At 37.9% G+C, this 24,414-nt stretch overlaps 3 protein-coding genes across 3 annotated transcripts; all 3 read left to right on the top strand.

Annotated features, from left to right (window-relative positions):
- The first annotated feature begins 2,178 nt into the window (after nucleotides 1-2,178).
- LOC142239749 (uncharacterized) lies at nucleotides 2,179-8,713 on the top strand. The gene is made up of 3 exons (XM_075311526.1): nucleotides 2,179-2,480; nucleotides 6,074-6,468; nucleotides 6,528-8,713. Exons 1-3 carry the CDS (start codon nucleotides 2,179-2,181, stop codon nucleotides 8,711-8,713), a joined length of 2,883 nt encoding a protein of 960 aa, XP_075167641.1.
- Nucleotides 8,714-8,725: 12 nt separating this feature from the next.
- On the top strand, nucleotides 8,726-10,041 carry LOC142239748 (uncharacterized). Its single transcript, XM_075311525.1, has 2 exons — nucleotides 8,726-9,393; nucleotides 9,438-10,041. Exons 1-2 carry the CDS (start codon nucleotides 8,726-8,728, stop codon nucleotides 10,039-10,041), a joined length of 1,272 nt encoding a protein of 423 aa, XP_075167640.1.
- Nucleotides 10,042-10,062: 21 nt separating this feature from the next.
- On the top strand, nucleotides 10,063-13,891 carry LOC142239747 (uncharacterized). Its single transcript, XM_075311522.1, has 3 exons — nucleotides 10,063-10,228; nucleotides 10,416-10,933; nucleotides 13,550-13,891. The coding sequence occupies exons 1-3, from the start codon at nucleotides 10,063-10,065 to the stop codon at nucleotides 13,889-13,891; spliced, it is 1,026 nt and encodes a 341-aa protein (XP_075167637.1).
- Nucleotides 13,892-24,414: the final 10,523 nt, after the last annotated feature.

Below are 24,414 nucleotides of genomic sequence, written 5' to 3'. Positions count from 1 at the left end.
AGATATCTGAGTGGCAAGTTTTGAGGGATAATAGCTTCTCAGATCATCGTTACATCAATTTCAAATTGACTGTTCATACCACCAAGGCCATATTTCCGCCAAATGTTAGGAAAGCTGATTGGAATAGGTATAGGGAATCGTTCAATATGATGATACCGGAAATACAAGAGACAAATATGGCACTGTGCAAGATATCGAACACGCAGTGGAGCGGATTACTAAGACATTCAACATCTCACTGAAAGCTGCATGCTCTAGAGGGAAGCTAAGGAGGAAAATCAACCGCAATGATGGTCTACGGAGATAAGTAATATGAGGAAATCCTGCAAGAAGCTCATTAACACAGAAAAGTCCACAAGAGCTCTGGAGGATTGGGACACTTACAGGATGAATCTGAAAGGATATAAACGAGAACTGAGAAGGGCCCAGCATAACTCTTGGAATGATTACTGTAGCAGTATTGAGAATACGACCGAGGCTTCAAGACTACGGAAGGTACTAGCATCCACTAACTCCGCCCCAAGTTTCATTAAAACATCGGAGGCAATTGGACTACGTCCAGTGAGGAGACATTGGAGGTACTTTTTGTTTGGTCGAACCATGGATTTCCGACCAATCTGCTTATCCTCATTCCTACTTAAGACTCTGGAGAGATATTTATCATAGAACTAGCGTCGATTCAAGTTTGCTCTCGATACGACAGCATGCATATTCGAAGGGCTGGTCTACTGAGTCCGCATTGCATGAACTAGTCAGCTTTATTGAAAGCTCACTATCTGTCAACGAATACACAATTGTGCCTTCTAGACATCGAAGGGGCGTTAAATAACGTCCATCCGAGCTCGATATTAAATGGACTGACAACTCTGAATGTTGATCCAGGTATACTTAGGCTGTTAGACGAACTTCTAAGGAAGAGACGCATTTCAGTCACACTAGGACAAGCAAACATACAAAGGTATGTGAACAGAGGCACTCCCCAAGGAGGAGTTCTATCACCTCTTCTTTGAAATGTTGCTATAAACAATCTTCTGGTTTGCCTAGAAAAAGAAAGGATAAAAAAGGGGAAAATTCCCATCCACAATCAGAGATATTATACAGAGAGCCCTCCGGATGACTTAGAAATGGGCGAAAGAGAATGGTCTTGGGGTAAATCCTGCAAAGACAGAACTAGCCATGTATTGCAAAGATCGCAAAACTCCCACGGTTAAGCCCATATCTTTAGGGGATTGTTTATTCTCCATGATTTATTTAGTTTGTTTGACAAAATAAAATAAATCTATAATAGAATAAAAATTGAAATCTGCTGCCCATTTCATTCTCATTCTTTCTATATTGCAGCCAATCCAAAGGTGGCAATTCATACGTCAGGTATTGAATGGCACACGCAAGAACATTTACCTTGCGTATGCTATTCAAGCTACCAGCCAAACAAAATGAAATTCAACACCGGTCATTGGCTTCATATGGGAAAAGAGTTCAACTGCAGCATAAGCAATTCCGGCAAATAATTCGACTATTTTCTTTTCATTTATTTATTTTATTTTTGTTTTTATTATTACTTTCTTGTATTAACTATTAGTATATAAGGCAGAATAAATTTAATAAAGATAATCACTACGCTTAAAAACCTTGCTGTTTTCACTAACGTGATTCATTCTTTTCTTGGTATATCACCTAGTAAAGAATTTTAAACCCCCTTTAAAAGAAAAGTTCTGGTGTACTACCAGGACTACCAACAAACAATTTATTCTGGTGTACCACCAGAATATACGCTGAGCAAACGAGCTCAAGCACTAACATTTTGGCGACCGTGACAGGACTCCTGTTCCTGCAACTACTCATCAGGACCCTTTGCGCCTGCAACCACTCATCAGGACACTTTGTGCCGGCAACCACTCATCAGGACCCTTTGTGCCTGCAACTGCTCATCAGGACCCTTTGTGCCTCCAACTTCTCTTCGGGACCCTTTGTGCCTGCAACTACTCTTCAGGACCCTTTGTGCCTGCAACTACTCATCGGGACCTTTTGTGCCTACAACTACTCATTAGGACCCTTTGTGCCTACAATTACTCAACAGGAGCTTCGCTCAACAGGTCCTATCGACAAACAACAGGACCTTGATTCTATAACCTGTAACAATCAACAATCAACTTTCGCTACGGTTACCAATCAACGATGGAAACTCAGGTTGAGCTCCTCCGACAGCTGAAGGATATCGGCGAAGCCATCGCCAACTTCATCAGAAATATTAAGAAAGATTCAAAAACTCGAACAACCGCAGCATATTACCAAGACCGACTAGCTAGACTCAATGCAGCCTGGAAAGAATTCGAAGAAGCGGACAACCAGCTACGATGTTCAGAGGGTGTCGATCCGTCAAGCGAATACTTCGTTTCTGGTTATTATGACAAGATCAAAAGCATGTCCTTGGAATATATAAAATTAATGGAACATGAGCTCGTCGAGAAAGTCCAAACGTCAGACGCAAAGAACCCTCAAAACGTACAACCCTTAGGTTAGGTTAGGTTAAAGTGGCAGCCCGATTAAGATTCAGGCTCACTTAGACTATTCAGTCCATTGTGATACCACACTAACTAAAAGTACCTATTACATATGGGCACTTCTAGTTTTAACCGTTGAACCTTCTCGATTATTTTCTTCTGTTGAACCAACCAGATTGTTCCAAAAACATTAGCAGACTGCTTAACCCTCTAATGCCCCAATTTTGTTGCCAGCTGATTAAATTTTCAATATTAACGACACAAAAGCAAGAAAACTAAACAAGAAAAATTTATACCGTAAAATTCAGTATATGCTGCAAAGCCTCTTGAACAGTTTCAACTAAGTTTTCTTTCTAGTTTACCCATTTTTACACCCTTCACCACTACTGTGGTACAGGGTATAATAAGTTTGAGCATTTGTATGTAACGCCAAGAAGGAAAAGTCTGAGACCCATCTTTTAGTATACCGATCGTCTTAGAATTAAATTCTGAGTCGATTTAGATGTCTGTCTGTCTGTCTGTCTGTCTGTCTGTCTGTCCGTCTGTCTGTCTGTTGATGTATTTTTGTGTGCAAAGTACAGCTCGCAGTTTTAGTCCGATTGTCCTAAAATTTGGTATAGGGTACTGTGTTGGCTCAAAGACGATCCCTATTGATTTTGGAAAAAAATCGGTTCAGATTTAGATATAGCTGCCATATATATTTTCCACCGATCTGGTCATAATTGGCGTGTATATCAACCGATCTTCCTCAAATTCCGTACATCGGAATATTTTACGAGTCTCGAAAAACTTGCAAAATATCAGCCAAATCGTTTCAGATTTAGATATAGCTCCCATATATAGCTTTCGCCCGATTTACACTCCTTTGTCCACAGAGGCCAATTTTTTGCTCCGATTTAGTTGAAATTTTGCACAGGGAGTAGAATTATAACTATAGCTATGCGTGTCAAATTTGGTTGAAATCGGTTCAGATTTAGATATAGCTCCCATATATAGCTTTCGCCCGATTTACACTCAAATGACCACAGAGGCCAATTTTTTGCTCCGATTTAGTTGAAATTTTGCACAGGGAGTAGAATTAGCATTGTAACTATGCGTGCCAAATTTGGTTGAAATCGGTTCAGATTTAGATATAGCTCCCATATATATGTTTTTCTGATTTCGACAAAAATGGTCAAAATACCAACATTTTCCTTGTTAAATCGCCACTGCTTAGGCGAAAAGTTGTAAAAATGACTCTAATTTTCCTAAACTTCTAATACATATATATCGAGCGATAAATCATAAATAAACTTTTGCGAAGTTTCCTTAAAATTGCTTCAGAATTAAATGTTTCCCATATTTATACCAAATTTGGTTGAAATCGGTTCCGATTTAGATATATCTCCCATATATAGCTTTCGCCCGATTTACACTCATATGACCACAGAGGATTTTATTGCAGGTTGACTGCCCGAGTATATTTTAATGCCAATATTGCGTGGAGCATTACTTCTCAGCCAATTCACCACTTCTCTTATTGCTAATATTTCAGCCTGAAAAACACTACAGTGATCAGGTAATCTTTTCGCTATTCGAAGTTCCAGATCTTTAGAATATACTCCGAAACCCACTTGGCCATCCAATTTGGAGCCATCGGTGTAGAAATCTATATATCCTTTATTCCCCGGGGTCCGCGTACACCACGCCTCACTGTTGGGAATTAGAGTCTCAAACTTTTTGTCGAAAAGTGGAATCGCCAAAGTGTAATCCACTACGTTAGGCACATCTGGCATTATTTTGAGGACCGAACAGTGACCGTAACTTTTTTCCGACCACAGCGATAGCTCACGCAACCGCACAGCCGTTGTTGCAGCTGACTGTTTGGCCAAAATGTCTAAAGGCAATAGATGCAGTATGACATTAAGGGAGTTTGTTCCTGTCTTGCTGAATGCACCTAAGATACACAAGGATGCCATACGCTGAACTTTGTCTAAACGGCTGGTGAAGTGCCGGCCACCAGACTACAACACCATATAGCATTATAGGTCTAACCACTGCCGTGTATAGCCAATGTACAATTTTTGGTTTTAGTCCCCACTTTTTCCCTATTGCCTTTTTGCACGAGTATAAAGCTACCGTTGCTTTCCTCGCCCTTTCTTCAATATTAAGCTTAAAGTTCAGCTTCCTGTCCAAAATAACGCCAAGGTATTTTGAAATGGGTCTAACCGTGGGAGTTTTGCGATCTTTGCAGTACATGACTAGTTCTGTCTTTGCAGGATTTACCCCAAGACCATTATCTTTCGCCCATTTCTCAGTCATCCGGAGGGCTCTCATTATAATATCTCTAACTGTTGATGGGAATTTTCCCCTGACTGCTAGCGCCACATCATCTGCGTATGCCACCACTTGTATCTTTTCTTTTTCTAGGGAAACCAGAAGGTCGTTTATAGCAACATTCCAAAGAAGAGGTGATAGAACTTCTCCTTGAGGATTGCTTCTGTTCACATACCTTTGTATGTTTGCTTGTCCTAGTGTGGCTGAAATGCGTCTCTTCCTTAGAAGTTTGTCTAACAGCCTAAGTATACCTGGATCAACATTCAGAGTTGTCAGTCCATTTAATATCGAGCTCGGATGGACGTTATTGAACGCTCCTTCGATGTCTAGAAACACCACGATTGTGTATTCTTTGACAGATAGTGAGCTTTCAATAAAGCTGACTAGTTCATGTAATGCGGTCTCAGTAGACCTGCCCTTCGAGTATGCATGTTGTCGTTTCGAGAGTAAACTTGAATCGACGCTAGTTCTAAGATAAATATCTATCATCCTCTCCAGAGTCTTAAGTAGGAATGATGATAAGCTGATTGCTCGGAAATCCTTCGCATTCGAGTGAGAGGCTTTTCCCGCTTTAGGTATGAAAACGACTTTTGATTCCCTCCACTTTCGTGGAATATATGCTAAGTTGATACATCCTATATATATCGGCGAAAACCATGAGATAATTCTGTCAGCCACCGCTTGTAACTCCGCCGGAGTTATTCCATCAGGTCCGGGGGATTTGAATGATCCAAAGCTATTTAACGCCCATTTTATTCTAGATTCTGATACAATTTCTTCGATAGGAAACGACCGCTGAGCCACTGTGGCACCGCCAGTGCATGGTTCAACCGTCTGATTTCCGGGAAAATGTGTGTCCAATAGTACCTCCAGAGTCTCCTCACTGGACGTTGTCCAATTGCCCTTCGATGTTTTAATGAAACCTGGAGCGGAGCTCGTGGATGCTAGCACCTTCCGTAGTCTGGAAGCATCGGACGTATTCTCAATGCTGCTGCAGTAATCATTCCAAGAGTTATGCTGAGCCTTTCTCAGTTCTCGCTTGTATCCTCTCAGATTCTTCTTGTAAGCGTCCCAATCCACAGGAGCTATGGTGGACTTTGCTTTGTTAAAGAGCTTGCTGCACGATTTCCTCATATTATCCAACTCCGTAGACCACCATGGTGGTCGAGTTTTCCCCCTTGGCTTCCCTTTAGGGCATGCAGCTTTCAGTGAAATGTTGAAGGCTTTAGTAATCCTCTCCACTGCGTGTGGAGAGGACCCTTGCATAAGGAGAACGAACAGGTTGGTGCCACTGGCGGTCACGACGGTCTTATTAGCCGTTCGTTGGGTAAAATGGAAGCTCTGGGTCGGCAACTAGAAGGTTTGCAATTTAGTGGCCAGGAAAGAACCTACTATGAGGTGAAAGTGGCCACAATAAACCGTCTATGGCAACATATAGAGAACCTCAACAACGATGTTCTAGACAAGTACCCAGACCCAGAGCTACTCGGGTACAATACAGCAAAATACATTTGGCTCGAGAAAGAGGCCCAGGCAGCAGTTATCCAACTCTCTAGTGCCAGCAGGGATTCAAACTTCTCCAACCCGGAAGTTGTGGCCCGACCAACTTCTTTACCACTGCCTGCAGTCACTATCTTCAAATTCGATGGTGACTATATGAAGTGGATATCGTTTTCGGATCTGTTCACAAAAATGATCCATGAGCAGAAAATCCCGAATGCTCACAAGATGTGGTACTCGAAAAACCACGTCACCTTCCCATAACAGAGGAAAATTATCACACGGCATGGCAATTGTTGGGACATCGCTATAACCACAAGAGGGTTATGGCAGCCACGGCAATCCAGAAGCTACTCGATCAACCCTCAGGTGCTGGATCTTTAAGCGCCCTCAAGCGATTGCATGACATAACAAAACAATGTTTGGCAGCTCTTTCCAACATGGGACTCCAGACTTCGTCATGGGATCCACTTTTAATCCCCCTCCTCGTTAAAAAGTTGGATAAAGGTGTTCCTAGTCTATATGAACAAATGATAAAAAATCCGAAGGAACTGCAAACCATAAGCGACTTCCTATCGTTCTTGGAGAACTATTTTCATACTTTGGAAGCAATGGGTGTAAAGGAAAAGACCTCCATCAATAGCTCCAAAAATTGCGCCCTGACTTCCCAGCCGAGTCCGGAAAGCCGACATTGCATCATTTGTAAGAAGGACTTTCACCAATTATACCGATGCCAGGAATTCGCTCTACTCAGTACAAAACACCGCCTCAATCTTATACTGGGGCAGAAGTTATGTGTAAATTGCTTTAGCAGCAGGCATTCCACTAAACAATGCCCGATTTTAGGCCGCTGCCAAAAATGTGGGAGAAAGCACCATACGCTCGTTCACCTTGAACAACCTCCCACACGACCCTCTAATCCCTCAATTAAATCAATCAAAGGAGATCACATGGAACACCCCATAACACCAGAATCAGCAACAACTTCCAACCAATCCACGGCGGCTTCACTTATCACTACCCCATCCGTTATAGCTGAAAGTTTGGCCTTAAACTCTGAATCTCGAAGGCCCTATATTTTACTAGGAACTGCATTGGTCAAGATTAAGGCGAATGGTCTGGAAACCGAATGCAAAGCAATACTCGACTCGGGATCTCAAGTCAACCTAATTACGGAAAGATTAGTAGCACGACTCGGACTACCAAGTAGGTCTACGACTATGTCAATCAGTGGTATAGGAAGAAATAAGACCAAGGTTCAACACAGAGTGAACATTTCGCTCCAGTCGAGATCCAACAATTTCTCAACGCGCTTGGAGGCATTTGTACTACCCCAAATAATTACTTCCCAACCTGCTCAATTTATTCACTTTGATAAATGGCTAATTACCAACAATGTAACGCTGGCAGACCCTACCTTCAACCGTCCGGGCAAAATCGACAACCTATTAGGCGCAGAATATTATCATCAGCTACTCGCTATCGGACAAATCCAACTAGCAGACAACCTTCCAATCTTGCAAAACACAATACTTGTGTGGATAGCATCAGGGAAGGTATCTGATCAACATTTGCAAACATCAATATGTGGAGTACTAACTGATGAAGACAGCATGAACCAGACAATCGAACGATTCTGGAAACTGGAAGAAGTCGATAATACACAGAAGCAATTATCAATATATGACGCACAGTGCGAAGCTCACTTTAATCAGCATACTGGACGTGACGAAGAAGGAAGATTCATCGTAAGGCTCCCATTTTGTGCCGAACCAAGCTCTTTAGGAGAGTCACACAGTCTCGCTTTCAACCGTTTCCTGTCATTGGAACGACGACTATCCAAAGACATTATCTTAAAACAACAATATACGCAGTTTATTGAGGAATACGAAGCACTAGGCCATATGACTAAAGTCAACATAGACAATGTGACAGGAGCAAAATATTATATTCCCCACCACTGCGTTCTACGACCTGAAAGCAGCACCACTAAACTCCGAGTTGTATTCGATGCTTCAACAAAAACATCATCATCAACACTACAGAATGATCTGTTTGCTATTCTGCTATGCTACAGATTGCCACGTTTCGTGTTCACCACAGACATAGAAAAAATGTTTCGTCAAATACTGATACATCCTAAAGACAGACCATATCAGATTATCCTGTGGCGAAACAATACCACCGAACCTATCAACTACTTCACATTAAATACCGTTACATACGGAACCCGTCCAGCCCCCTATCTGGCAATTAGATGCTTGAAAGAAATAAGCCCTGAAAACAAGATGCATTTTCCTTTAGCAGACAGTTTTTTGGAAAAGAACTTCTATGTGGATGATGGCCTGGGCGGAGCAGACAGCTTGAATACAGCTTTGGAAATCCAGCGCTAACTGCAACAAGTCATGGCGCGATACGGATTCAATTTACGAAAGTGGAGTGCCAATCATATCCAGCTGCTTCATAACATTCCGGAGTGCGACCAAGAAGTTAGCCTTGACTTCACCACAGAGGACACCAATTATACCAAAACTTTGGGGTTGGCCTGGTTACCCAAAGCTGACCAACTTAAAGTAAAGGTCAACCTAACGCCAATCAGGTCAGTGACCAAAAGGACGGTCACTTCAGATCTTGCACATATTTTCGACCCCCTAGGTTTGCTATCTCCGGTAGTCGTCAGGGCGAAAATGTTTGTCCAAGAACTGTGGAATCTAAATCTCTCATGGGATGAAGCTGTACCTTCAGAATTCGACTATCGATGGCGAAACTTTAGAGATAGCCTCAAGTCACTTGAAACCTTTCCCGTTCATCGACATGTCTATAAGGGACATATTTTTCAAAACACTCAACTCCACATCTTCAGCGACGCATCAGAAAAGGCATACGGGGCAGCAGTATACATTAGAACAATCTTACCGAATAAGATTATACTTGTAAACCTCCTTTGTGCGAAATACCGAGTAGCACCCCTTAAACAACAAACGCTTCCAAGGCTAGAATTGTGCGCTGCACACCTGGGAGCTAACTTGGCGGTTAAAGTTAAGCGCGATTTAGACATGATGACAGTACCCACGTACTATTGGACTGATTCCACAAATTAAATTGGATTAACTCAAGATCATCCTCCTTTCAAACCTTTGTCGCTAACCGTATTGCTTCAATTCAAGACAACACGACTCCTGAACAATGGAGACACGTTAGTTCCAAGGATAACCCAGCAGATATCATATCTAGGGGATTAGACCCACATCAGTTACCACAAACAACTCAATGGATGCACGGACCATTCTTTCTTCACGGAGACGAGAAACACTGGCCTCCTGCGTTTCTTCCCTCTCCTGATTCGATTATCACTGAACGAAAGCAGAACCTCCACAACCTAATGTTGGCCGTTGATGCAGAAAATTTCTTGTACAGAATAAACCACAGGAATTCCTTTAAGACACTCCAACGAATTGTTGCTTATGTTCTGAGATTTATTAAAAATTCCAAAACCCGTAAAGAAGAACGACAAAACAGGCCAACCCCCACTCCCTTTGAACTTCACGATTCACTTATCGTCATAGTTCGTATCGCACAGCATTCTAACTTCAAAGAAGACATTCTACAACTGGAGAACAATAGAGAATTTAAAAGCTCAAGTCAAATCAAAAGTTTGTCGCAGTTCTCGGACGAACATTCAGTTTTAAGAGTTGGAGGCAGACTAGAAGAATCGACTTAGAGTTTTAATGCCAAACATCCCATGCTTTTGCCATTCAATGATCCAATATGTCGATTAATCTTCGAATCGTTACATAAGGAAAATAAGCATTGCGGACCTACCGAACTCCTTACTACGGTGAGACAACGCTTCTGGCCCATCAAAGGAAAGCATTTGGCTCGGGAAACTGTTCACAAATATATACAATGTGCAAGATCAAAACCAAAGCTTCTGAAACAAATTATGGGAAATTTGCCAGAAACAAGAGTAACGCCTGCAAGGCCCCTCATAAACGCAGGGGTAGATTATTGCGGACCAATCTGGGTACATTTCAAAACAAGAGGAAAACGACCTCAGAAAGCTATCTTGCGATATTTTGCTGCTTTTCAACAAAGGCGGTTCACCTAGAACTTATGACGGACCTTACGATGCCTTCATTGGGGCGTTGGAAAGATTCATTGGTCGAAGGGGCCATTGCCAAAACCTATATTGTGATAACGCTACCAACTTCGTGGGAGCAAAAAATCAACTCGCAGATCTGTCAACCTCGTTATTCTCAACGACAGCTCAAGAAAAAATACAACGAGAATGCGCAACTAGAAGCATTACTTTCCACTTTATACATCCCCGATCTCCTCATTTCGGTGGACTTTGGGAAGCAGCTGTAAAATCCGCTAAAAGTCTTCTGATAAAGGAAATATCGAGTGCACCCTTGACTTATGAAGAAATGGAGACCATTGTCATAGAAGTTGAAGCGATACTAAATTCTAGGCCAATAGCACCACTACCAAATAATCCTAATGACGCCGCTGCATTGACTCCAGGCCATTTTTTGATTGGAGAACCTCTAACTGCTCAAGTAGACGTCACAGCCAAAGAAACATCATCAACCTTGGCAAAACGATGGGAGTTAGTATCCCGAATAAAGGGTAATACGGTCAAAATTTAGTCAAGGGAAAACGCGTGTAAATCGGTGAAATCGTTTATTTAAAAAATCAAATTAAATTTCTTTTTCAAGTTCAATTAGTATAAAATTCAGGAAAAATACTTGACACCTGCCATCAGATTTTGTACAGCCACCTTGTCCACCTTCTCCGCCGCAGAAAGCCAGTTTGCCTTGAACTGCTGCTCGTCCTTAGCAGTTTTTTGGTCTTCTTTAGGTTCTGCTTGACAATAGCCCAGTATTTCTCAATTGGGCGGAGCTCTGGCGTGTTGGGAGGGTTCGTGTCCTTGGGAACCACCAGCACGTTGTTGGCGGCGTACCACTCCATGCACAGAGAATACAGATAGGTTGTGACAACCGAATTTATTGCCAACCTCCTTTTGGCAGTTACAGCTACTATCAGTTGGCAGTTGTTCCACCCGACTGATTCGGTCGACACAACTAATACGACATATGTGTTGGTTGGGTCTGCCGACGATATCGGTTATGGCTACCTTCATCATTCGGTTGTGTTGCCCAACATTAATAATACTCATTGCCGAATTTAAAATTTCCTTCCCAGTTATATATTATATTTAATTTTATTTAAATATATGTATATTAGTACATGTTATTCTAAGTACAAAATATTTGAGTATTAATTTTTGCTATTGAATAAAATAGGGACTTACATCAAAATCTAGATATTTTCAAAGAAGAATACCAACTAAATGTAAGTACTATGTTCGCTTTTCGAGATGAAATTTTCGCGATTACTTTACAGTTCAATACAAAGCACATAAATTAACTCAATTGATGCCTGTGTCTTGTTCCTCTAGATTTCGGCCTAACTTTACGGGAATATGTTTGTTTTAATATATAATCTTGATTAATTCAGGAAAAGAATCGCGAAAATAAAATGATTTTCAACTCGAAAACCGAACATAGTACTCACCGTAACGTCTCATATCTTTAAAATTTAAGCACATATGTATATAATTTTGCGAGGTTTCGATGCGGAAGCATTTACGCATACTCGTAGAATTTTTGTAAAACTTTTGTTCCTTTTCTTTGGTGGTGCACAATGTTGTATTCCTTATTTATTACGTATGAGTTTTGGGCACATTCCCCGGAACTAGTAAAATAAAGATATATTGAATGACAATATTAAGAAAAATTGTTTGCTCAAACTGTCTTACCATTTGTATTTGTTTTCAATTCAATTTCCTTATTTCCTAACAAATATATCCTGTTCTTCAAAATTAAAATAAAATGTTCAATTTAACTGGTGAATACTTTTGACATTTGATAGGTTTTCAAATAATATTCGGGCTTCATAACCGAATGTTGAAAATTTCTTATAAATTCTATTTCCATCATCAATAGTCGGTGCTCATTACCGAATATTGGTTTTAAATAACTACGTCATGCCAGTTGTGATAATCATTGGGGAAATGATTTATTGTAGACCAATAGTGTTGGTTGACACAACCATATACTTTGACTCGGAACTATCTTACCGTACAAAGCACTTTCATTCTTTCTAAGGAAAAGTATACTTATTGCAAATACCGAATATTTAGGGACTCAATTGAAAATGTGTTATAAGAACGAAGGTTTTGCAGCTATAATGGAATTTCAACCAAACTGTTTTCTGTGTGTGGCCTTTTTACCGTAATGGCAAGATACCAAATCCGGCCAAAACAGTACGGAACAACCGTGTTTCTTCAGGAAAGGCAGCAGACGTTTATTCAAACACTCTTTCACGTAAATTTCTTGGTTGACAGTCCCAGAAGCTATGAAAATGCTGCTTTTCAAGCCACAGGTACAGATGGCTTGCCAAACCAGATATTTCTTTGCGAACTTTGACAGTATTATGTGCTTGAAAATATCTGCTACCTTTCCCCTTCCTTTTCCCGTATAAAACTCCTGTCCCGGAAGCTGCTTGTAGTCGGCTAACCTAACCTAGGTTTCGTCGTCCATTACCACGCAGTAAAACTTCGTCAGCATCGTCGTGTACAGCCTCCGGGATCGCGCTTTGGCCGTCGTATTTTGTTTATCATCGCGATTTGGAGTCACTACCTTCTTGTAAGTCGATATTCCGGCTCGTTTTTTGGCTCGATGCACGGTTGTAGACGATACGCCCATTTTATTTGCGGCATCTCGGAGAGAGAGGTTAGGGTTTCGCTTGAAACTACCGGCAACTCTCTTTGTCGTCTCAGCGGCTTCCGGTTTTCGATTTCCCCCCGATCCATACTTCCTGGCTGTCGACAAACGTTCCCCAAACACTTTAATTAAATTTGTAACGGTTGATTTGGCAACTTTTAGCGATTTTGCCAGCTTTGCGTGCGAGTAGCTCGGATTTTCGCGATGCGCGAGCAAAATTTTGATACGCTGCTCTTCTTGCTTGGAGGGCATTTTGACAACTGAAGAGTGAATTCCAAAATCAAAATAGGAGCAACATTCTACACACACACACAGGTTTTTTAAATGCAAAATTGAAAGAAATACGTCAAGTTTATATTGACCAAATTTTGACCGTATCACCCTTTAAAGCAACAATTCTGGAAAAGATGATCCCAGGAATATCTCAATGAATTCCAACAGCGTAATAAATGGCAAACTAAGGCTCAAAATCTGCAATTGGGCGCTATAGTCGCAATTAAAGATAACTTGCCTGTCATGAACTGGCGACTTGGCAAAGTCATTGAAACTTTTCCAGGGTCAGATGGTTTCGTCAGGACAGCTGCGGTAAAAATCTCAACCGGTATCATTAAGCGAGCCATCCATCTACTCGCTCCTCTCCCTCTAGAACAAGCTAACGACGAAAGAGGAGATAATTCGCTTCCGCTCAACAAAAGCGCCGCATCCAGCGACAAAGACAATGGTTCACCACCTCCAAAACGGGCTAACCTGACCCCAACCAACATGCCACAACCATCTACGTAACCGGAATTATGCAAGCCTTTCATAATTATTCACGATTATTGGCGCGACGTATAATGATTATTGTATGTGCTGTCATGATGCGGAGGAAAAAAATCAAGGGAGATGTAACCAAAATTCATCATTTTTCCATCATTTCGGGTCAAAAACGACTAATTAAAAGAGAAAAAAAAAAATAAAAGAGTGATGGCATGCACCAGGATGGGATGCATCCAATTACCCAATTCTCATTTCATGGTCGCAGATCTGTACATATGCTTTTATATGTAGAAAATGAAGGATTTACATTTAATCTATAGGACCCCTTCCAGTTTTAATATAGGCGATGAAATAGATCCACTTCTTTAAGAACTTTGTTCACTGGGTCTCGGAAAATACTCTTATCGTGATGTAATATATCCAATATGAGCTAAAAACTATTGCGGGTCAAATATTTGCCCAGTGAGACCGTACCGTAAGTAACAACCTCTTCATGTACAAGTATATAAAGGGTGATTCTTTTGAGGTTAGGATTTTCATGCATTAGTATTTGACAGATCACGTGGGATTTCAGACATGGTGTCAAAGAGAAAGATGCTCAGTATGCTTTGACATTTCATCATGAATAGACTTACTAACGAGCAACGCTTGCAAATCATTGAATTTTATTACCAAAATCAGTGTTCGGTTCGAAATGTGTTTCGCGCTTTACGTCCGATTTATGGTCTACATAATCGACCAAGTGAGCAAACAATTAATGCGATTGTGACCAAGTTTCGCACTCAGTTTACTTTATTGGACATTAAACCAACCACACGAATGCTTACAGTGCGTACAGAAGAGAATATTGCGTCTGTTTCTGAGAGTGTTGCTGAAGACCGTGAAATGTCGATTCGTCGCCGTTCGCAGCAATTGGGTTTGTGTTATTCGACCACATGGAAGATTTTACGCAAAGATCTTGGTGTAAAACCGTATAAAATACAGCTCGTGCAAGAACTGAAGCCGAACGATCTGCCACAACGTCGAATTTTCAGTGAATGGGCCCTAGAAAAGTTGGCAGAAAATCTGCTTTTTTATCGACAAATTTTGTTCAGCAATGAGGCTCATTTCTGGTTGAATGGCTACGTAAATAAGCAAAATTGCCGCATTTGGAGTGAAGAGCAACCAGAAGCCGTTCAAGAACTGCCCATGCATCCCAAAAAATGCACTGTTTGGTGTGGTTTGTACGCTGGTGGAATCATTGGACCGTATTTTTTCAAAGATGCTGTTGGACGCAACGTTACGGTGAATGGCGATCGCTATCGTTCGATGCTAACAAACTTTTTGTTGCCAAAAATGGAAGAACTGAACTTGGTTGACATGTGGTTTCAACAAGATGGCGCTACATGCCACACAGCTCGCGATTCTATGGCCATTTTGAGGGAAAACTTCGGAGAACAATTCATCTCAAGAAATGGACCGGTAAGTTGGCCACCAAGATCATGCGATTTGACGCCTTTAGACTATTTTTTGTGGGGCTACGTCAAGTCTAAAGTCTACAGAAATAAGCCAGCAACTATTCCAGCTTTGGAAGACAACATTTCCGAAGAAATTCGGGCTATTCCGGCCGAAATGCTCGAAAAAGTTGCCCAAAATTGGACTTTCCGAATGGACCACCTAAGACGCAGCCGCGGTCAACATTTAAATGAAATTATCTTCAAAAAGTAAATGTCATGGACCAATCTAACGTTTCAAATAAAGAACCGATGAGATTTTGCAAATTTTAGGCGTTTTTTTTAAAAAAAAAGTTATCAAGCTCTTAACAAATCACCCTTTAGTTACAAAGTTTCAGGCAACTCAAGTGGGTTAATGGCATCGCATTTGGACATTGTTACGATGATGCGCCTCTTCCTCTGCTGTTATCACAAACACGGCACGTTTTTCGCAGTTAACTAAACTTTTACCTCAATTCAATACAATTTCAATTCAAAATTTTGTATTAAAATAAAACAATTGACTTCGAATACTCTAAATTATTTCTCCCTACACCCTCAAAAAATTGCTTCTGTAACATATACTCCCAAACACATTTTGCTTCAAGCATGTACATTTTTGGGTATTGCCCAAACATGTATATATTTGATTTCTTCCAATATATAATATGTTTGAAAGCCTATTTGTCTAAACAATATAATATGTTTGGGTAGTCTAAGTTCCAAACATTTTGTATTTTTCCATCCAAATTCAATAATGGTGTCTTCCCAAAAAATATATGTTATTATGTGATCATATAATATGTTTGGAAGCATTTTGAGCCCAAAAATATTATATGCTTAGAAGACTTTTCTCCCAAAGAAGATTGTGCTCAAAAATTTTTTCTGCCTAATTGTATATTCCCTCACATCTTTCGCACTTCCACGAGTTTTTTAGTTCTTAGCACCTTTTTCTGTAATACAAACATTGTAGAAGAAATTATTCAATTCTTTTAAATTTTTAACATTTTCTTTTTGCCGGACGGGGATTCGAACAGCGGACCACACAGTTTGTAAGCCAGAACACTATCCTCTGGGCTACGTAGCTGTTACAATAGATAATTATCGTTATATGTGACATTTATATACCATAGTTTGTGGCGCCCACGAGACATATATTTGTTGGCCATGTGGAGCAATGGTTAGCATGTCCGCCTTGCATGCAGAGGGTCGTGGGTTCAAATCCTGCTCCGACCGAACACCAAAAAAAAAATGTTTACTTATATACCAAATATAAATATATTTGGGAGCCACCGTGGTGCAATGGTTAGCATGCCCGCCTTGCATACACAAGGTCGTGGGTTCGATTCCTGCTACGACCGAACACCAAAAAGTTTTTCAGCGGTGGATTATCCCACCTCAGTAATGCAGGTGACATTTCTGAGGGTTTCAAAGCTTCTCTAAGTGGTTTCACTGGAATGTGGAACGCCGTTCGGACTCGGCTATAAAAAGGAGGTCCCTTGTCATTGAGCTTAACATGGAATCGGGCAGCACTCAGTGATAAGAGAGAAGTTCACCACTGTGGTATCACAATGGACTGAATAGTCTAAGTGAGCCTGATACATCGGGCTACCACATAACCTAACCTAACCTATATACCAAAAATTCCGAAAAGATGTTTGACATTACATATTACTATATTAAATTTTTACAACGAAACTTCGAAATGTGGGTTATTAAAGATTTACCGTCAGAAAGGAACAGTGCTTGATATAAATGAAATGGACTGAGTTTTTGGATCAAATATTATTTTTTATTGCAAAAATAAACATTTTGTAACAAAAAAAGGTTTTTGGTATAAAATTTTCGAAAAAATTCAAAAACTCTTACAAAAGAAGAACGTGAAGTCGGGTATAAACATAAATATTTTTCCATCGAATCCTAAAGTTAACGATAAGCATTCAAAAACACATAATTTTACAACCAACACATAAATTTATTCAGGAGTGAAAAATGTTTGTTACCATTTAATACAATTTTAATTGCATTCAAAATCTATCGTATTTAGAAATACAAATAATTTTGTACATAATTTCATTTTTACCTTTAAGGCCGGTATAAAGTTGGTATTATCGCGTTAAAATGGCCATGTTTTCATGGTACTTTTCTTTAATAATTTATTTTAAAGAAAATAAACTTATTCAATTGTTGCTTTGGATCATTCCCCACCTACACACAAAAATTTTTTTGATTTCAATCACGAAAATCGCGGATTCAATAATTTTTTTAATTGAAATGTCTTCAATCACGAAAATGATAGTAGCAATCACCCATTTTGATTGAAAACCAACAAGATTTTTAATTAAAAATTTAATTGACTTTTGTCACGGAATCAATTAATTGTGTGATTGAATCAATTAAAAACGTGATTGATTTTTAACATAAAATTCAATCACAGTTTTAATTGAATCAATTAAAATTTTAATTAATTTCGCGACAAAAATCAATAAACTATTTGATTCATTCAATTAAATAATTTGAAATTGGCCATAAATTTCGATCAAAAAATTTATATATTGCGACCCCAAAATCTTATATAGTTTTTTTTTCTTTTGAAATAAAAGAAAATATGTGTTTCTTATAAAACATATTTAATATTTTATTATTTTTTTGAATTATGCAATAGACAAATAAATTTGGCTCTTGTCATTTGTGTTTTGTTCTAACATAACTTACAAATACAACTACTATCAATAACAACTATAGGGTGAAAAAATAAATTATATAAATCATTATCTTCCTTATAATAATAACCATGTTAGCATGTTCCTTCTAATATGTAGATGCGGCTAGATTTCCAATAAATTAGCAGCCTGCAAGCTAAATTAGTTTTTCTGAAAGTAAACAGAATAATTCGAATTTAATTTTGTTCAATTAAAAGTTAACATAACCTGCATAGAATATCAAGTTCAATTCTTAGTCCCTTAGTTCTTTTAGCATAAAAAGGTGTATTAAGGAGCTTGGTAATTTAATTTTAGTAAAATTTGAACCATTCAAAGACAAAAATAATGGGAAAGCAATGTAATATTTGGTATTATATTGATGATACTTTGCAAATTCTGGAAATAAATAAAATAAATGAAAAATACATATTTTTATTATTTTCGGATATTTTTCATATTTTTAAATCCAAAAGAAAGAACTTTTTACCATTACATAATTCAGCTCATTAGTTTATATACCAGATATACTGCTCTCTACTTGGGTTCAAACTGAAAAAGGCAGGTAAAACAAAAATGCAATTTAATGCCAACGCTACTTCGCAACTTCAAGGTGAATCTTCCAACAAACCCATACCGCTCTTGGTTTTAAGAAAACTAGGAGTGAAAAAAATTTATAAATTTAAAAGATCAATACGGTACCCACTTTTTTATTGCAAACATATTATTAGATATTTGATAAAATGATGGAGTTGATTGGTCAATTTCACGAAATAAAATTGGTCACTAAAAGAAATGAATAAAAAATATATTACTTTAGTCCGTTTAATGTAAACAGGCTTCAATGGAAAACGGTATTCACATTGCACAATTTCTTACCTTCAATAAACGTAGATTGTTTTCCATTTTTACAATACCACAAAACACAAACACAGGTAATTTCAAATGCGTTCTGTCACATATTTTTTTCAAACCTTTACCACGTGGCCGTTTGTTGTTGCACGCTTTATTTATTTCAACCCTTTGCTATGATTTTTTGGTGCGTTCAAAATATTTATGCACACATTTTGAATGCAGTAGACAGAATGTCGCCAATCATGTTTTTCAATTTACGCGAAAAACAAAAACCCAACCGTTCGTTACGAGTTACTTCCACAGACTGATCTCTCCATCATACATTGTTGAATAAATACCCATTCTCTTGTTCTCTTTTCGCTCTTTCCATTGCTCAAAATTATTCAGTTTCAATCACAAAGGTGATTGGATCAATCACATGTGTAATTGGAAACGGAAAAAATTTCAATCACGTTTGTAATTGAAAATTATTTCCGAATTAACAAATTGATGGAATCAATTAATATCTTAATTGGAAACGTAACAAATATCAAAAAATGTTTTAATTGGTTTTTATTCGGATTTGATTAAATAATTAATTGAATCAATTAACATATTAATTGATTCCGTTTCCAAATTCAATTAAGTGTTTAATTGAAAAATTTTGGTGATAATTTTTTGTGTGTGGTTATAATACAATTTGCCGAAAAAAATTATAATGTTATTCTGGTTTTACTGATTCGATTTTTGTCCCTAAAATGAGAAATATTAGCGGCTAAACTCGAACTCAATGCCCGCTTTAATTTTCGAAAGTATCCGTCAACTCCTCTTGGCCTACTTATTAATAAAGAGGAACTAAACTTTGATTTTATAGATCTTACTGTTTAATTTTTCACTGTCTCCCCCTTTTTTCATTTTACTGTCACAACTCTAAAAAGAGTACACTGAACAAAATACTGTCGTGAGGCCAAAGAGTTCATGTCCTTAAAATAAGAATACAAATTTTGAATAGTTTAGAAGGCGCATTTCTCTAATATAAAGTTTTGTTTCCTTGTTCAAAAGTCGATAAACTTTTCAATGAAGTCGTGTTGCACTTTTGCATCTTGACTACAAAGCAAAAAATTGTTGAAAAATAGGACATGTTTTTCATTTTAAAGACGTTTTTTACTTGAAACATAGCAAATTTTCTACTGGAAGTCGTGTCTGAATTTCGAAAATTAAGTTGTCGTTAACTTGTTTTTAACGGAGTTTGATAGCATATGAAGACAAAAAGCTGAAAAAGCGAAAAACTAAAACTTGCTTCGTAGAGTCAAATACACAAAACCCAAATTTAAAAGAGAATTGCGGCTTAAAAGTATCCTTACTTGAATTCCCCTCTTCTTTGGCTCGTAATCAATACCACAATTGTTAAAGTAGAGACAAAATCTTTGGAACCGGACATGCTTTTTTTTAGTGTATAGTGCCCTTTCGTTAGTTTTTATGAAGAGCCCTTTGTATTTTTTATATTTTCCACTGTTTTTTTATTTTTATTTTCTTTGTTTGAATATTTGACTTACTCGTCCTACGTTCCGATTTGTTTTGACGAACCAAAAACAAATTGTGCCCATAATGCAAAAATGATAAACAAAACTCATGCTGTCTTTTCTCTTGGTTCCGAATCCTCATTTTAACATTCATTACATTAAATAATATTTTCACTTAAGCATATCAAATTTTTGTCGAAGTGTTATATCACAACATATACATGTTTACTCCAAAATTGTAAATTTATATTTTTTATATTCACACGTCTTATTTTTCCAATCACTTCCAGATTTTGTACGTATTTTCCAGGTTAGATGCAAAGACGACGTTAATAATAAAAAAATAGGGGAATAATGCATATTGTAGATTATTATTTTCGAAATGAAAAATAATAGTTTTCTGTGCCAATTAAACAAAAAGTATTGGTGACAACCACAACCACCAAATTGGAAATAATAATTTCTAATTCGAGAAAAACTGGGTATTAAGGTTAATTTTACTGAAAACATACAATGTATGTTTTAAACGTCGTATAATTATATTTTTCCGTGGCAAGTATTGTTTCTATTTTTAGTGTAACTTTCCCAATTATGTAGGAATTATATGCTTCTGTGCAAACATTTTTTGTATTAAAAAAATTATTCACGTAAACATGTTGTAACATATTAACATATCGATTGCAAACATAATATACTAGTTTTCAAACACAATATTCTTGTACCCACACATATACACATAAACTTTTTTGTCCCAAACATCCTATTTTTGTATCCAAACATATAAAAACACACTTTTTCCTCCATACACTCTCAAAAAAAATCGCTTCTGTAACATAAAGGGTGATACGGTCAAAATTTGGTCAATATAAACTTGACGTATTTCTTTCAATTTTGCATTTAAAAAACCTGAACACCCCTCATTTTGAAGGTGTGTGTGTGTGCAGAATGTTACTCCTATTTTGATTTTGGAATTCACTCTTCAGTTGTCAAAATGCCGTCCAAGCAAGAAGAGCAGCGTATCAAAATTTTTCTCGCGCATCGCGAAAATCCGAGCTACTCGCACGCAAAGCTGGCGAAATCCCTAAAAGTTGCCAAATCAACCGTTACAAATGTAATTAAAGTGTTTGGGAAACGTTTGTCGACAGCCAGGAAGTCTGGATCGGGGGGAAGTCGAAAACCAGAAGCCGCTGAGACGACAAAGAGAGTTGCCGGTAGTTTCAAGCGAAACCCTCTCTCCGAGATGCCGCGAAACTCTCTCTCCGAGCGAAACTCTCTCTCCGAGATGCCGCAAATAAGCTGGGTGTATCGTCTACAACCGTGCACCGAGCCAAAAAACGAGCCGGACTATCGACTTACAAGAAGGTAGTGACTCCAAATCGCGATGATAAACAAAATACGACGGCCAAAGCGCGATCCTGGAGGCTGTACACGACGATGCTGACGAAGTTTGACTGCGTGGTAATGGACGACGAAACCTACGTCAAAGCCGACTACAAGCAGCTTCCGGGACAGGAGTTTTATACGGCAAAAGGAAGGGGAAAGGTAGCAGATGTTTTAAAGCACATAAAACTGTCAAATTTCGCAAAGAAACATCTGGTTTGGCAAGCCATCTGTACCTGTGGCTTGAAAAGCAGCATTTTCATAGCTTCCGGGACTGTCAACCAAGAAATTTACGTGAAAGAGTGTTTGGATAAACGCCTGCTGCCTTTCCTGAAGAAACACGGTTGTTCCGTACTGTTTTGGCCGGATTTGGCATCTTGACATTACGGTAAAAAGGCCATGGAGTGGTACGCCGCCAACAACGTGCAGGTGGTTCCCAAGGACAAGAACCCTCACAGAGCTCCGCCCAATTGAGAAATACTGGGCTATTGTCAAGCGGAACCTAAAGAAGACCAAAAAACTGCTAAGGACGAGCAGCAGTTCAAGACAAACTGGCTTTCTGCGGCGAAGAAGGTGGACAAGGTCAAAGACAATAAACTTGAGGAAGATAGGAAATTGGCTACTGAGGAGATCAAACCATTTACCGTGTTAGTTTCATACTCGAACCAAACGCGTACACGACAAGTATTGTCATAGCATTAAAATGCAAATAAAAAGAAATTAAGTGCACGAAATAAATTTCCTTATACGGGAAAATATAGTTTTTTTGTTGTTGCCTAAAATTTAACATTATTTCATTAGGAAAATTAAGTTTTTCATTTAAAAAATAAAAAATAAAAACGAAAAACAAATAAAAAAATTACGAACATGTATGGAACTAACATGGTAAATGCAACAGTTGGTATGACGCAAGCCAATTTCCTATCTTCCTCAAGTTTATTGTCTTTGGACAAGGTGGCTGTACAAAATCTGATGGCAGGTGTCAAGCGTGAGGCCCGGCAATTCGGATTTGGAAAAGCGAAAGCCTAACGAATATTTTCCTGAATTTTATACTAATTGAACTTGAAAAAGAAATTTAATTTGATTTTTTAAATAAACGATTTCACCGATTTACACGCGTTTTCCTTTGACCAAATTTTGACCGTATCACCCTTTATACTCCCAAACATATTTTGCTTCAAGCATATAAATTTTTGGGTATTGCCCAAACATTTATATGTTTGATTTCTTCCAATATATAATATGTTTGAAAGTGTGTTTTATAAAGTCAGAAAAGAAAAGTGCTTGATATAAACGAAATGGACTGAGTTCAAATCAAATATTATTTTTTTATTGCAACAATAAAAATTACGTAACAAATAAAGGTTTATGTATACAAGTTTAAAATTTTCGAAGAAATTAAAAAACTCTTACAAAAGAAGAACGTGAAGTCTAGTATATATAAATATTTTTCCATCGAATCCTAAGGTTAACGATAACCATTCAAAAGCACATTATATTTAAATTCTAAACAGTAATTTTAAAACAGCACATAAATTTATTTTGGTGTGAACAATTGTTTGCTAGCATGTAACACCATTAATTTAGAAATACAAATAAATATGAATTTTGATTAACGAATAATTTTGTACTTAATTTATTTCTTAAGGCCGGTAGAAATTGGCATTATCACGTTAAAATGGCCATGTTTACCCTTTTACTTTTCTTTAATAATTTCTTTTAAAGAAAATAAACTTATTCAATTGTTGCTTTGGATCTTTCCCCACCGTGTTATAATACAATTTACCGGAAAAAGTTGTAATGTAATTCTGGTTTTGCCGCTAAAATGAGAAATAATTTTAGCGGCAAAACTCGAACTCAATACCCACTTTTATTTTCGAAAAAATCCGTCAACTCCTCTTGGACTACTCATTAATAGAGGAACTAATCTTTGTTTTTATAGATCTTCAAAGGTCGATACTTTCAATGAAGTCGTGTTGTCGTTATAATTAAGTGATTTGACTTAAAAATGGGTATCATAACATGAAAGAACAAATTTTGGACTAAGGTCAACTTGACTTTAATAATACAGAAAAATTCTTTAAAATTAATGAAACTGTCTTTAAATTTGTTGCATTTTTGCATCTTGACTACAAGGCAAAAATCATTCAAAAATATGATATGTTTTTCAATACTTTATTTTAAAGACATTTTTTACTTGAAACATAGCATAATTTCTACTGGAAGTCTTGTTTTTAATGGACATTTTATAGCATATGAAAAAAAGCTGAAAAAGCGAAAAATTGAAATGTGCTTCGTAGAGTCAAGTACACAAAACCCCTTTTAAAAGAGAATTGTGTCTTAAAAGCATCCTTACTTGTATTCTCAGCTTCTTTGGTTCGGAATCAATATCAAAATTGTTAAAGTGGAGACACAATCTTTGGAACCGGACATGCCTTTTGTTCAGTGTATAGTGCCCTTTCGTTAGTTTTTATGAAGATCCCTTTAATTACCTTTGTTTGAATATTTTGACTTACTCGTCCTACGTTCCGATTTGTTTTGACGAAACAAAAAAATTGTGCCCGCAATGCGAAAATGATAAACAAAACTCATGATCTTTTTTCAAATATATTTTATCTTGGTTCCGAATGAATTTTCTC

This window comes from Haematobia irritans, chromosome 5 (assembly GCF_050003625.1).
Source record: "Haematobia irritans isolate KBUSLIRL chromosome 5, ASM5000362v1, whole genome shotgun sequence".
NCBI lineage: Eukaryota > Metazoa > Arthropoda > Insecta > Diptera > Muscidae > Haematobia > Haematobia irritans.
Note: the sequence above shows the minus strand (reverse complement) of the source record. Positions and strands in the feature narration are given on the sequence as shown.